Source organism: Tursiops truncatus, chromosome 3 (genome assembly GCF_011762595.2).
Source record: "Tursiops truncatus isolate mTurTru1 chromosome 3, mTurTru1.mat.Y, whole genome shotgun sequence".
NCBI classification, from domain to species: Eukaryota; Metazoa; Chordata; class Mammalia; order Artiodactyla; family Delphinidae; genus Tursiops; species Tursiops truncatus.
The window spans coordinates 106,440,798-106,457,002 of NC_047036.1; the positions used below are offsets into that span (position 1 = coordinate 106,440,798).

Below are 16,205 nucleotides of genomic sequence, written 5' to 3' on the forward strand. Positions count from 1 at the left end.
AAGAGACCCCACTTCTTGAAGGGAAGGGTGGCAAATTCACACTGCAAAGGTAAGGGCGTAGGAGAACTTGTTGAGGCTATCTTTGCAAACAGTGTACCCCAGATACCCAAGAAGTCAGTTGGTAGAGCTGGTGACTCAGTAGATTCCATTCATAACCGTGCTGAGATTATGTGTCTGTTACTAGTTAGCCCAGAAATAATATACAGAGATAATTCACCATTATTTATGTTTGTCTAAAATACTATAAAGTAATCTTATAGAATAGTATATTTCAAATATGATCAATGTCCACAATAAATAAAGATGAGGGTCAAGACATTAGTATTTTCCTTGGAACATATTCATATGACTTACATTGTTATTAAAATTAGGATGTTACAATTAGCAGTCATCAATGAACCTTTTTTGTTGGTGCTTTCATACTAACTCTACCTTACCAGCTCTCAATCTCAAACTATATTGAGACTGCTTAAAAGTTTTTAAAAATGAATACTATGTATATATTCAACGTTGAAAGCAAGTGAATATTCTTGGTTTCTGTGAAGAAGGATGACCTTATCTATATTCACGCTCTAATACTTGTAATTCTCCTACATATTTTGACTGCTTCTTTCATCCCATATATTGCAAAAAGTGTATCTACAGTCAGAATATAAAATTACAAGATGAATATTTTTTAAAGACTTATTGTACTGTAAGATTAATGTTTTCAAATGAGCTTGATATAAATGGCCACTGATGGATTATAAAAGCCTTGAAAGTGAGCAAAAGTGTTCTAGACAGAGCAACATCATTTGTGTTTTATGTTAATTCTGCCCTTGAATTTTTTTCCCTTTTGCCTTTTTATACCTTTTCTTGTAGGTGCTACTTGTGTGTTAAAGAAGAAATTTTCAGCAAGCCAATTTTGGAACGACTGCAAAAAGTATAATGTGACTGTGTTTCAGTACATTGGAGAACTTTGTCGCTACCTTTGCAAACAACCTAAGGTAAGAGTAATCGTTGTCAGAGAGAAAATGTAACTTCAGAAAGAAAAAGAAAATAATTGAGAGAAAATAGTTTTTGTTTGCTTATACTCCATTTTCTTCCAGAACATAGTTTAACTGACTTACAAAGATGTATGCAAAACCCCAAGATAAAATGAGTATAAAACAAGTCAGAGAAAATAAAAGGAGGATATCAGGAATGTACTAATGTGTTTTATATTGAGGCAGGAGAAGACAGACTCGCAATCCAGTCCACTTCATGTTTAGACGGATTAAAATTTCTGTAAACATAGCATGCATCTGATTATGAAATTTTTTTGTGTTTACAGAAAGCAGTTATTCCAAGGGTTGAATTAGATCATCTTTTAAAATGTTGGTCTTTAAATAACACACAAAAACTAATAACAATGATTATACTTGTTTTTCTATTTGTTTTCTTTTGAATAAGTGATTACATCAGAATATCTTTTTGTTTGGTTTTGCTGTAAACTTAAAAAGAAACTTTGCTTTGATTTGCACTTGTCTCCCCACCACCTCAAGCAATCATTTCCATGAACTTTTGATAAATTGCCCCCTTCTGAAAATAGACCCGCAGAGACAGTTGCATTAGCCTAAAGCTTGTCTTTATTAGTTCGTTTGCTTTTTTGCCCTCAGAAGTTGTTGTCCTTTTCCTGGTCTCATTTGTATTTTGAGATGCTTATTTTTTCACTGTCTGATTGTCTAAGCATTCTTGAGGCTACAAGGAAGTTTCTCAGCCTGTAATCAAATCAAAACCAGCCGCCCTTGAAGGATGGTGACAGAGGTTGCCTTTCTTTACCCACAGCACAACTGAGACAAGGCTGGAGGCATTTAAATAAGACTTTATTAAAGATATGGAATTACACAGGAGAGATAACACAGAGAAGAATCTGAAACTGGATAATCTTATTTACAAAATGCCTGTAAATTTAAGCTTGGAGTTTGCCATGGAGAGACCTTCCATCTAACTCCTGACCTGCCTCCTTGTGGGAGAAGCCATCCTTCCTCTTTCTTTGGTCAGGAGTACTTCAAATAGCTAAAGATTCCCCACATCCTTAGCTAAGACAAGGAGTCCCAGAAAAGTGTTTTAGCTTTTTGACCTTTATTTTCCTCCAGGAGATTTTGCCAATATCAGAGTTGTGGTCTTACCTGAGGATTCCCAGTAGAATAATTATAATACCACAAGCTACATATTTTCTCTTATAGTTTTCATTGTATTCTTTGACGATATGATATCTGGACTATGTAATTTAAGGAATTAATGCCCTCCAGTAAAATGAAAGCCTCCTTCAGTATAGGAAATAGTAAGCACTACCTAATGAACTTCTTCATGGCTTTTCTAGACCATGCCCCCAGCCATTCTTATTTCCTCTCATCCTTTATTAGCAACATTAACTTTTGCAAGATCATTTGCTCTGTAAGTATCTATTGAATGGTTGGATTCATGCATTAATTTTTTTCTGAAGTTTTACCACCTTAAACGATGCTGTACTTAGTAGCTTCATGTAGGGCCTCAGAAGTGAAGGTAGTCAAAGGGCATGGGTATTTTGGTGATTTTTTTATGGCATATTTCCAGACTGCTGTTCAGAGTGGTGGATGTGATTTAGAATCTCATCAACAATGTGGGCGTATGCCCACTGCACAGTCTCTTATCGATACTGAGTGGTATTAAAAATAGTGGTCTTCCAGTGTCCTTCATGGAAAACTAGACACTAGTTGTTTTTGTTTGTTTGGTTGTTTGTTTTGCCGTACGCGGGCCTTTCACTGTTGTGGCATCTCCCGTTGCGGAGCACAGGCTCCGGACGCGCAGGCTCAGCGGCCATGGCTCACGGGCCCAGACGCTCCGCGGCATGTGGGATCTTCCCGGACCAGGGCACGAACCCGTGTCCCCTGCATCGGCAGGCGGACTCTCAACCACTGCGCCACCAGGGAAGCCCGACACTAGTTGTTTTTGTTGTTGTTGTTGTCAGTCAATAACGCTTACATTTTACTTACGTGGGTAACACCTAAAACACGTTATGCTTTTTAAGCTTCCTCAAAAGTCCCTGTAGGATGGAGAACAGGGAGAATAGGCCAGTTTCCATGGCCCACCCTGTCAAATACGGTTGATGAAACCCAACTTGCTTGGGCTTCGTAGTGATATTCTGTTTGAACAAAGAATGTCTTATTTAAAAAAAAAAAAAACGAGGAAAAGATTTCTAATTTTATTTATAATTTTATAGACTAGAAACAAACATTTTTAATTTCTTTGTTAAGATTACTGGCAAGGTGGGATAGTTTTCTAGCTGTATTTCCCTTTTAAAATACCTCTTCTGAGTCTTTTACTCATTTATCTCTTTGGCACATAATGTTTTATCTTATTCATTTGAGCTCTCATTTCATATAATAAAGGAATTAACAGTTTGTCATATTTGCTACAAGTCTTTTTTCAAGGTGTTTTCCTTTGACATTTTTAAATGAAATGAAATAGTCTTTTCACCTCTCTGAATTTGTAATACACTGATTTGGGGGAAATACTATAGCTGCAGAGAATTTGAGAGAACTGAGAATTGAAAGCAGAACTCCTGGTTGCTTTTAGTTATTAAGTATTCTAACTCTTAATTAAAGTTCTTTGAGGAAAGACGAGTGTTTGTGTAATAATCTCTAACCACTTACCTGAAGACAAGTTGAGGAGGAGAGAGAGAAATAAATATAGATTTGCCAAAGGAAAACTGAATGATTTTTTTTAGCAGAGATGCGTTGTATTACCTAATCCTCTTTGTTGATTTCTCACAGAAAGAGTACAAACAGTTCCTGGCATTAAAGATTGGGAAAGAGGGAAGGTCATTTTGTTATGACATCTTATCCCTTCAAGGAGATCTTGCTTTCTTGCTGTCCAGTGTTCATTCCTTTCAGTGAACTTCCCCTGAAAGGAAGTGTCAGTGTCTGCTGTGCAGCCAACATAGCAGGGGGTTCAAGTAGGGCCACAGAGTGAACAAGTGACATGGTCCACATCCTCAAAGAAATTAAATTGCGTGTCTCATGAGTCGTGGTTTGAAGCCCCATAGATATTTAATATAAATCTTTAAAAGAAAGCGAAACCATATATTCCCTAAGTATATCCAGAGTTGTTGTCAATCTCAGGTAAGTAATATATTCCAAAGGACATTTACCTGCAGGCAGAAGCCACAGTCTGAGTTGAGTGTTTGTATATAGCTGTATAAAAACATCCTAGGGTTGGTTTTCCCTGGCTGGAAGCACTTAGCACCCCCGACCCAACCCCATCTTTTTTCTCTTTTTAAAAACTCCAGTTACAAAATTTCCTTTCGCATAAACACTGGATTCGCCCCAAACTGCTGGCAGCCACACTGTCCTTAAAAAAAAAAAAAAGCTGAGGTACTGGCTTCTCTTAGTCATGGAGTGTTGGGGTAATTATCCTCTTCCCCTGAGACTAGGAAGGCAGCTCTTTCCCCACTTTCCAATCTTCTATATTTTCTACATTACCGAAGACCATCATACATTTTATGATTGCGTCTAGCTCTATATTTTCTTAATATTAATGCTGCATTTAATATCAATAGGTGAGGAATGTGGTGGAACTCTAGACATCAGTGATCCTCTGGGGGACTCTTGCTGCACAGTTTATCTTATTTAAATAGCTCTGCCATACCTAGGGATTTACCTAGGAATAGGATCATGTCACTCATTCATTCATGCAAGTAATGTAGGTTTGAGTTGAAAGGGGCACAGAAGACAAACAAGACCCCTTTTCTCACGTAACTTACACTCTGGTTTGAGGAGAGAGAAAATAAGCCAGCAAACACATGAAGAAAAGTGATTACAGATAATGATAAATATTATGAAGAAACAAAACCAGCTGAGGTGATGGAGACCAATGAGTGGCGAGAGTGGGGCATTGCTAATTATAATAGATTGAATGGTCAGGGAAGACTTCATTGACATGGTGACCTGTGAGCTGAGGAATCGTTATGACAGGTGGGATCCAGCCATGGAAAAGCTGGGGGACTGCAGTCTGGATGGAATAAACTGAAAACAGAGCAGCCCACAGAGGACATAGCCTGAGTGTTTAAAGAGAAGGATCTGAGTCATCCATAGACCAGATCTTATGGGGCTCAGTAGACCCTGGAGGAGAAATTTGATTTTGTTCCCATCAGAGTATTTGGAAAAAGATGAAGGCAAACTGGAAAATACTATACCAATTTGGGATCTGTTTTGAAGGAAAGATGACAAGACTTGTTAGTTCAAGAATAGGGAGTGAAGAGTGAAGAAATGGATAGAATCAAGGATGCGTCCCAGGTTTCTGGTTCAAATGTCTAGGCAAATTGCAAACCATTTGCTGAGATAAGGAAAACTGAGATTTGGGGAATGAAAATTAAATTTCTTTTGGACCTGTTAAGTTTGGTGTATTAATTAGACATCCAGGGTAAGAAGTAAAATAGGCAGTTGGATGCAAGAATCTGGAGCCCAAAGAGTGCAAGGGATGGGACCTAGTTAGCAAAGACCTATGTTATAATGCATAAGTATGATGCCTGTTTTTCAAGTTAACATTATAGTTTATCATTTACACTATATAGTTTGTCTATAGCTCTCAATGTGGAACACCCACGTTTTGACATTCTCAAGGCATAGCTTATATTCTTTAGTATATATTTGTATATATGTTTTCTATTAATTATATCCTGTTTCTTTATTCTATTTTCTTAAAATCTAAGATATTTATTGGGAGCCAGAAAGTATACTTATGATTCTGGATACTGTAGTGAAAATATATTAAAACTTCGACAAAACAGATTATGCTCAACTCCCATCATGAAAAGAGACATTTTTAAACACCTGAATGTTTGATGAATATTTATTAAATATTTTTCATTAAATATTGTTCATTAAATTCCATATGGATTGTACTAAATATGTCACTAGTAATGTTTAGACAGTCCTACAGTGAACCCCTAAGTGTTTTTTGAGGGTAAAAAAATGAAAATGTTGAAATTGATGACGTGAGGTTTTTTTCAGACTTCAACATGAAAGGACACCTACTTTATTTTCTCCAAAGAAAGTCTATCATTTCTTTCAAGCTTTAAGAGGTTTCCTTGTTATATTTAGATAAGATGTAAGGATAAAGACAATGCAACAGTACCAGAGAATAAAATTCCAGTAGGGGAGACTAAATGATGCTGACTTAACCTAAATCTCTTGAATTTGTTGTTTGTTTGTTTTACCAGTTATGTTTTGAATGGGTCTGAAGACAGGTAAAGGCTAAGTGCAGTGGCATTACCTTGTCCCTGATTCAGGGCATTACCATTTATTCTTTTCTTTTCTAATTGAAAATGGATATTTTTAAAGCATTTGTTCTTTTTATCATGTTTTCATTTTCTTAGTTTCTATATAACTTCAAGTGTTTTACCATTATGTTTTCCCCATTTCACATCTTGCGAAAGATGTAGTTTCTCAAAGCATTAAGCTGTGGAAACTTTTTCATCACACATAGTAACCTCTAAGGAATGCCGTTTTAAAACTATTGTGAATTTTATTTGTTATTAAGATGTTCTGATTTAGTTTCATTACCATTGTTTTCTCGACAACACTCAAAACAATTGATTTTACCTCCAAGACCTAGTCGTTTAAAGATATTTTTAAATTTTTTCTTTTCCCCAAATATTTGAAGCATATTATTACATGGTTGAGAAAATCAACTCTCTTTTAAAACCCAGTTTTTCTTAAATAAATCAAAGATGTGTTTACTATTCTCACACTAAATATGAAAGCATTTAGAAAAGTCAGCAAGGAACCAGAACTTTCTTTTCTGCTTAGAAACTGCAAATATAGAAATATGAGGGATGACAGAGGAGAAGGCCATGTGAAGACAGAGGCAGAGGTTGGAGTGATGCAGCCACAAGCCAAGGTCGCCTGGAGCTACCAGAAGCTGGAAGAGGCAAGCAAGGATTCTCCACTAGGACCTTCAGAGGGAAGATGGCCCTGCCAACAACCTTGATTTAAGATTCTGGCCTTCAGAACTTTGCTGATCATCTGAGCTGTGATCCTCAAACATGGTTCTTTGTCCCTCCTAACATCAAACAGTGAATTTCCTTGCTGCAGAGGGGAAATTGCACCTTTAAAGAGAAAATATCACAGGCTGCTTTCCACAATGCAGTTGCTGTGCTTATCTACAATAATAAATCCAAAGAGGAGCCAGTCACCATGACTCATCCAGGCACTTGACATATTATTGCTGTCATGATTACAGAATTGAGAGGTAAGGATATTTTGAGTTACCTGGAGAAAAACATCTCTACAAATGACAATAGCGGTTGGAACTCGAACGCTGCCAAAGAACTTCAGCTGTGGCTCTCTAGTCTTCATGTCAATATCCTTCATTATTTTGATGATTATTTCTTCAGCATGGCTTATATTCTACTTCATTCAGAATATCAGGTACACAAATGACGGGGACAGGAACCAGAAGAATTCCAACTAATAAATGATGAAGGGGACTTCCCTGGTGGTGCAGTGGTTAAGGATCAGCCTGCCAATGCAGGGGACACAGGTTCATTCCCTGGTCCAGTAAGATCCCACATGCCATGGAACAGCTAAGCCTGTGTACCACAACTAGTGAGCCTGTGCTCTAGAGCCCGTGAGCCACAACTACTGAGCCTGCTCACCACAACTCCTGAAACCTGTGCGCTCTAGGGCCAGTGTGCCGCAACTACTGAGGCTGCGTGCTGCAACTACTGAAGCCTGCATGCCTAGAGCCCGTCTTCCTCTGCCACAAGAGAATCCACTGCAACGAGAAGCCCACGCACCGCACCCGCTCGCTGCAGCTAGAGAAAGCCTGAGCGCAGCAACAAAGACCCAACACAGCCAAATAAATAAAGGCAGAAGGAAAAAACAAAAAGAAATATGAGGGAGTAAGATAAAAAAATAGCTATTAGCAACCTAAATGTCAGTAGAATTAGGAGGGAATTAATGTTTTGGAAAGTTTTAGAACTGCGTATATATTAAAGACTTTTTATAAGTGCCAATTTTAATACTTAATGATTCGTAGTTCGTGGGTAGTGGTACATATAAAGTATACATATCTTTTTCTGTCTATCTGCTTATACCTTTCCTGCTGTCATTTCCATTAAGAATACATATATCCTTTATTTATTAAATTTCCCTACAAATTTAGCTTTATGTGGAAAGCCATCAGATAGTGTGTTGGCTGTGGAATCAAAAGACAGGCTCAGTTTCAAGCTCTTGTTGTATGACTCTGCTGGTCTTTTCTCTTTGAGCCATAGTTCCTGTCTTCATATAAATACCTACCTCTCCTAATTCGGCCTTTGATTCTCACCATCTGGTTATGAGATATATGTGAAAAAATGTAAAGTGGTAAGCCAATACAAATGGAAGGATTTTATTTTTATGCAGAACATGGTAATGTTTTCCATGAATGTCATTATAAAATTAGAGTAATTTTTGTGGCGTTAAAAAATAATTGGCCTTTGACTAACAAAAATCATACAACATTGATTGTAAAAGTCAATTTAGATCATGATTATTTTAAAATAAAACTTTTTAATAATGTTAAAATATTAACAATTTTATATTATACTTCTCACACAAAAACATTAGAAATAAAAATAAAATAAGAAACCCTGAAAACATTATACCTGTTTCCCCTTGGGGTATATCCTGCTGTTACTGTAAATGTGGTATGTTAGTAAGGTTTTCCTACATCGCAGACTGATTTAACATTTTAAAATATACCTTCAAGACTATTTATTTTACTGTTTATTTGCTGTTTTTCACATTGCCTATTCCTTTAATTGTGTGTTCCTGATACTCATGCTACGGACATAGGAAGTCAAGGTCAGAAATGGTTGATCTTTGCCCTTCCAGTAAGGCTTACCAGCAAATACAAGAATCTTTAGCAAATTATTACCAACTAGAATTTTCCAAAAGATGATTTTATTCCCAATGAAAAAAAGTAACGATGAATGTAAAGATGAGGGTTTTTTTTTTCCAGTACCCGGGCCTCTCACTGTTGCAGCCTCTCCTGTTCTGGAGCACAGGCTCCGGATGCGCAGGCCCAGCGGCCATGGCTCACGGGCCCAGCCACTCCGCAGCATGTGGGATCTTCCTGGACCGGGACACGAACCCATGTCCCCTGCATTGGCAGGCGGACTCTCAACCACTGCGCCACCAGGGAAGCCCAAGATGAGGGTTTTAATTCCATCTTTTCCATTAATTCATCATGTGACATCAGGCAAAGCATTTAACTTCTTTGCCCCCTAGGGTTGGGGAGCTTGAAGTTCAAGCCTGTCTTCCCTGTCTTACAAGCTCTCTGATCTTGGACAAATTTTTGCTTTTCTGAGCAGCCTCCACCCCAGTTTTCTCATCTATAAAATGAGTGTAATAACAATTACATCCAGAGCTGACATAAGGATGAATGAATTAAGTACTGAAGTACAAATGAAAACAGATTGACCGTAATGCTGGGGGCTCTCTGGAAGAGGAGACAGCCTTCTCCCAAGAGGCCTTGCAAAACAGTTTTGTTATCATAGCAGATGTGCCAAAATTTTTCTAGCCTCCAGCCTGACAGGTTCAGAACTGCATTTATCAGTACCTGTCTTTACATTAGACTCATATAAACCAGGTTCAGGAATGCCAGTTTATAGCTTTAAGTTGTCTCCATTGCTGGATCTTCCTCCATCTTCCTGACCTCTAATTGTTAGTGTGTCCAGGACTCTCAATCAAGCTTTTCCCTTTTCTCTCTGGACATGTTCCCAGCTGCAAATACCATCTACAACTTAACTCTCAAATTTATATCTGTAGCCCTGTCTTCTCCCTTGATGTCAACTTTTATGTGTCTAGATTCCTACTTGGCATCTCCACTTAGAAATCTGATTGACATCTCGTCTCAAAAGTGGCGAACTTTGGGCTTCCCTGGTGGCGCAGTGGTTGAGAGTCTGCCTGCCAATGCAGGGGACACAGGTTCGTGCCCTGGTCCGGGAAGATCCCACGTGCCGCGGAGCGGCTGGGCCCGTGAGCCATGGCTGCTGAGCCTGCTCGTCCGGAGCCTGTGCTCCGCAACGGGAGAGGCCACAACAGTGAGAGGACCGCATACAGCAAAAAAAAAAAAAAAAGTGGCGAACTTTGTCAGCACCTCCCGCCTCAGCATGTACTCCTTGCTTCCATCTTGACTGTCTCAGTTAATGACAACTCCATTCTTCCAGGTACTCAGTCACAAACACTCTAGAATGTCCCTTGCAGCTTCTCTTTTTCTCACACCTCCTGTCCAGTCCATGAGCACATCCTGCAGTTTCAACCTTTAAATATATCCAGACTCAAACCTCCTCTTACCACCTGACCTGCTGCTGTCATCTCCATCAGCACTACTTCTCCCCTGAAATTCCAGCAATGGCCTCTTCTTAACTCCATTTTGCCCCCCTAACTTCAATTCTTACGTAGCAATTGGAATGATTCTGTTAAAATGTAAGTCAGATTATGTTACTTCACTACTCAAATCCTTCTGATAGTTTACTTGGAGGAAAAGTACAGATTCCCTTGGCATGGGTCACATAGCTCTATGTGATCTGCTTCCCCTGCTGGGACCTCCTCCCCTATCTGCTCCCTCACCCCACCAGACTACTTGTTTACTCCACCCCAACCTCACTGACCTCCTCTCTTTTTCTTCAGTGCGCCAGGGTTCTCAGTTTCCTCCCACTGAGTGTTCCCCCGTATATTCGCATGCCTCACTCCCTGATCCATTGAAATCCCCTCCTCCTCCTGTTTGGAGAGCATTTCTCTGGCGACAACCCCTATAAACGTCTGGTATGGTCACCTTCCCAACTCCAGTGGACCCCGTACCCAAAATCTGGTTCAAAAGTGGAGACTGATGACGATGCCACACATGCAGTAAGAGAATATGAACAGGTTTATCACTCCTATGATGGGGCTTTCTGGGGAGAGTAGGGCAGGGGCCCAAGCAGGCCAAAAACTGGCTTGAGAAAACAGGGGAAAGAGACAGGTTCAGCTTTTATTGTGATAAGAGGCAAGCACTAGGCTGAGGGTCCTTGTGCATGCAGGATTGCTCATGCGCTTTGAATTTCCTGTTGCTGCCAAAGGAAGGAGCCCTGGGCTTTCTCAAGAGCTTGCCCAGATATAGGGCAGAAGAGGAAAGGGGATTGGGGGTGGTTTGAAAGCTCTCAGCAGTCAAACATCAAGAATGGCGTCAGCTCTTTATTACAGTGTTTGTCTCTGAGTCCTCTTTCCCTGCTGTATTTTCCTCATAGAACTTATTACCCCATTACATATTTTATAGATAATTTTTATTTGTTGTCACTTAATCTCCCCACCCTATTATATAAGTTCCAGGAAAGCAGGGAGTTTATCATTTTTATCTCTAGTTATATCCTCAGTACTCAGAATGGTGCCTGCCATATTAGTGCTCAATAAAAATTTGTTGAATTATTTAAAAAAATAAAGTAACAAATATAATGAGACCAGTTGCTGGGACACCTATGTGTTCATGATGGGCACAATCTTTGCCTAGTCCAGAACTGAAAGGAAAGCTCAATTGTAATGAGAAAGTCAGAGTTCCTGGGGAGGACAGAGTTCAGGGAGAGACTTTGGAAAAATCAAAGTCAGCATCATTGCGGGAAGGGTGTCAGGCCATTGCTGCTTCCAGCTCACAGCAGAAATTATCCTGCACTTTTAATGGGCCCCTGAACTTTTCAGAACATTCATTAGTGACTTGTGGTAGCTGTGGCTCAGGTGACCTCTTTCTGGGTTTCCCAGGAAGATCATCCTCCCTTTACATCTGCACAGCCTTTTTCTAGGTGAGTGAAAACAGTCATTTGGGTCAGAGGTGAGTCCTGCAGACTCCTGGAGCTGGTCTTTCTCTACAAGGCAACTGTGCAATGCCTCTGGTCTGAAGCATTGATTTCCTCCCATTTTCAGTTCTCACCAGTGCTGCCAGGATAGAAAGCACCTGTGCAGAGGGAGTGGTCTGCAAATGGTAATCTCAATTACTTATTATTTCTAGAAAATGAATTGGAAATAAGCCCACTATGTGGTACATCTTTCTGCTGTAACATTTGCAATCACAGAGGTCTTTTCTAGCTGTTACTTGTGACTTAAAATGGTTTGTTGAACTGATGACTGTTATCTCTGAAACCGTGGCCTGCCCGTAACCAGACTGGAAAGGCAGCTACACCAAGACTCGGGCAGCTGAGCCCACGCTATCTTAGCCTTGGGGGCCTCTCCTTTTGAATCCTCTTATGTCCTTTCTCAAAAGAGTCCCCTGCCCTCTCCCCTCCACCATGCCTTTCCTGCTTCAGTATAAGAAACTGCTGTTTTGTGCCTATTTTCTTGTTAACAGGATTCTCTCATATCCTGTTTGCATTTAAGGTTTCTTTGTCCCTGCTCTGTGATACCCACTGGGCTTGCTGCCTTTATTTTTCCAGTGTGTAGTAGTAGAGTGTCCATGAAAGAAGCAAACTGTTGGAATGTATAGTTATTCTTCTTATTACAGGGTTGTGTACATGTGCGATACATTTGCGTATGTGATTATCAGTGGGTGTTAGGGAAAAGAGGTCTTCTGTTAAATAGAATCATGATGGAAGAATCATAATCCCTAACACATGTTGTTAATATGTTTTAGTAAAGGAATTAGACCATACTTTTGTTTTGTGCATTAAGCTGCTAGTTATCCAGGGCTGAAGGCAGAAATGATTTGTCCCTTTTTTTCCACTTTGAGTTTATGTTTCTCTTCTGTCTTCCCATGAGTTTATGTTTCTTTTCTGTCTCTCCATCTAACAACCGTCTTTGTTTCCTGAGAAATCAGGGTTGATACACAAAATTACCTGTATTGAAACAGAGCCTCCAGAGTTTCACTTTTCACAGGCATACAAAGAGCCTCTTCAGCCTGGGTGTGTTATAGATTCACTGAGTAGGATTAAGCACATGGTCTGGAAGAAAGAGGTTTTGTTTCTAAGAGGTGTTGTTAGAGACCTGCATATTTGGCAAGTGAATAAATCTGTGACTGGGTAGGAGGTAACTGTAGTTCAACCACTGCCTCAAATATAGTAGCTCAACAGACACTCCTGGAAAACAGCTCTCAAAGGATGTTTTGAAGAAACAAGAGCCTTGGTACAAAATAACGTGACTCCTTCACTGCTATCTGCACACCATTGTGATGCGTGGTACTGAAAGCCAGAGGGACTGTCTACTGAAATCCATAACCCTGGGGTCACTACATTAAAAGCTCTGACCCATTCAGCAAATTCTCTCTTAAATTTCAAATGGGATTTTAAAGGGCTGACAATAAAATGAGTCCTTTCTGTGTACTGTAAAATGGCTTACTGTGTGTGTGTGTGCCAGTGTATAAACATTTAAGCACTTACTACTGAATTAGAAACCCAGGTTTCAATTGCTTCCTATTACTGAAATCACGCGGAAAGGCTTGGAAAAATAGAGCAGGGGCTGTTAAGGGTTTTTGAGCTGGTTTTCTCCCTCTGCCCCTTTTTCCTTCTTTCCTTCTTTCCTCTCATCCCTCGTTCCTTCCCACCCTCTCTGCCCACAGAGCACTTACACTTTGATGAGTTCAAATTCTATCTTTGTTTATCTGGTGTATGACTTTGGACCTGAACTTCGTTATCCCCATGTGCAAAATGGGGATAATGCTTCTTATTTCATGAGGTTGTCATGGTGATTAAAATGAGATAATATAATAACCTGGTCATGGAGGTACAGACATATTTCACTCCCTTGCTTCTTCTGATACGGCTGCAGACGTGTCTTTTGTTCCCGTCCCACTCTCTCTGGATTTCTGCTTTTCCCCCTTTCTTGGACTCTGTTTGCCTTGATTTCTGTTTGTAAGTCTCTTTATTTGTATGTATCTCTTTCCGTGTGTCTCAATACTGATGTCTCTGTGAGCAGCTGTGTGTCTTTATGTGTGTGCCTCTCTGCCTTCTGGTATATGTGTCTAGTTTATATCTTTTTTTTTTTTTTTGCTGTGTGTGTTTCTGTATGTGTGTGTTTGTGTGTGTGTGAGAGAGAGAGTGACAGAGAATATCCCTCTGTGTGCATGCTTCTTTGTCACTGTCTTTCACTTTGTGTGTGTTGTGGATCTCTGTGCTGTGCGAATGTGTCTCACTTTGCATCTCTGTGTGTGTGTGTGTGTCCAGCTCTCTGAGTGTCTCTGTGTTTCTCTCACATGCGGTGGGTCTCTCTCTGCCTCTGCATATGTCACTCTGTTTCTATGTTTCTGTGTATCTCTATTTCACTCTGTCCCTTTCTCTGTTTTGTTCATATTCTCTCTCTCTCTCTTTCACTTTCACTCTCTGCCTTTCCTGCTTTCTATCTGTCTTTTTGTCTCTCATGCACTCTCTCAGATTCTCCATCTCTGTCTCTCTGTGTCTTAGTCTCTGCCACTCTGTGACTTTCTCTTGTGTATGTACATATGAAGGTGCTATGTGTTCATTAGTTCATTTAATCGTACATGTATTTATGCATGCTCTTCTCATTCTGTCCCCAACACAGCTTAGATATCCAGTGACAGTTAGGTAGTAACTTCATAACTCAGGAAGAAGTGAAAGGAATAGGAATTTGTTCTAAAGAAGCCTTCAGGGACTTTCCTCGTGGCGCAGTGGTTAAGAATCCACCTGCCAATGCAGGGGACATGGGTTCGAGCCCTGGTCCGGGAAGATCCCACATGCCGCGGAGCAACTAAGCCCATGCGCCACAACTACTGAGCCCATGCACCACAACTGCTGAAGCCTGTATGCCTAGAGCCTGTGCTCCACAACAAGAGGAGACACCGCAGTGAGAAACCCACACACTGCAACAAAGGATAGCCCCCGGTCGCCACAACTAGAGAAAGCCCGCATGCAGTAACGAAGACCCAACACAGCCAAAAATAAATAAATTTATTAAAAAAATTAAATTAAAGAAGCCTTCAGGAGACTTATGGACAGAGAGGAGATTCTTTAAATTATAGATGGGCATTAGGAAGATTTGGTTGTATTTTAGATGATTTACCACTAATTTCACAAATCACCTTCAAAATGGACGCATATAAGACCAAATATAATTAGCAACCTCAGACCCTCCTCTTAATTTCCATAAACTCCAGGGTGACGTTTGAAGGCTCCCTTTGCCAATCTTGATGATTTTTTTCTTCCATACATTTGTCGTTCTGCTGACCCTCCTTTTCCATTTCCCTGACCATAATCTGGATTCCTCCTCTAATCATCTTTTATCTGGACCATTTTAGCTGCTATCTCTGACTCCTGCCAACCTCCCAGTCCATCGTGCCAGTTGATGCTGGGTTAATGTTGCTATTACTTCAGGCTCTGCTTGATCCCTTCCCTTGGCTTCCAGTCATCTTCCAGGGTTACCAAGAGAGCTTCACAACATCACTACCTGGGTAGGATTTTTTAAAAGGCTCATCTGAACAATATTTTGCCCTCCTACCAATATGCTCAATGAGTATAAGAAACTCTACACCTGCTTTACAAATAAAACCAACTCGCATTTATTTCCAATGAGATAAAGCATTTCTTAAGAAGACATAGAATGAACTTAAATGGGAATCTGGATGAGGAAGCTTCACCAATTTGTAGCACCAGTGTGTTGTCCAGTTTACCTGGTGGTGCTTAATGCGTGTAAATATTAAGTTGATTTTGTTTTTACTTTTTTTTTTTATAATTTAGGGCAGAGGTCAGCAAGCTTTTTCTGTAAAGCACTAGATTAGTAAATATTTTAGGCTTTGTGGATCATGCTGTCTCTGTTACAACTACTTATTTCTACCTCTGTATTGCAAAAGCAGGGTAGACAATCCATATAAATGGGTGTGACTGTGTCCTAATAAAACTTTATTTACAAAAACAGGAAGTAGGGACTTCCCTGGTGGCGCAATGGGTAAGACACTGCCCTCCCAATGCAGGGGGCCTGGGTTCGATCCCCGGTCAGGGAACTGGATCCCACATGCATGCTGCAACTAAGAGTTCACATGCCACAGCTAAGAAGCCAGTGAGCTGCAACTAAGAAGCCCGTGAGCCACAGCTAAGGAGCCCACCTGCCACAACTAAGACCCAGTGCAACCAAAAAAAAGCAGGAAGTAAGCTGGATTTAGCCCCTGCTAACCCTTTATAACATTTATGATAACACCTTATTCTGTATTATATATCTTTTAGGTAAAGTTTCCATTCCTGGGCAAAC

The 16,205-nt window shown here is 40.1% G+C and overlaps 1 protein-coding gene across 6 annotated transcripts in view; it reads left to right on the forward strand.

The window, feature by feature from the left end:
- SLC27A6 (solute carrier family 27 member 6) overlaps positions 1-16,205 on the forward strand; it is a 64,158-nt gene that overhangs the window by 19,994 nt on the left and 27,959 nt on the right. For all 6 annotated transcript variants that reach the window (XM_019924351.3, XM_019924350.3, XM_019924348.3 and 3 more), the window contains one exon: positions 862-986. In XM_019924351.3, coding sequence (XP_019779910.1) covers positions 862-986 — 125 coding nt within the window. The remainder of the gene's footprint in view (positions 1-861; positions 987-16,205) is intronic.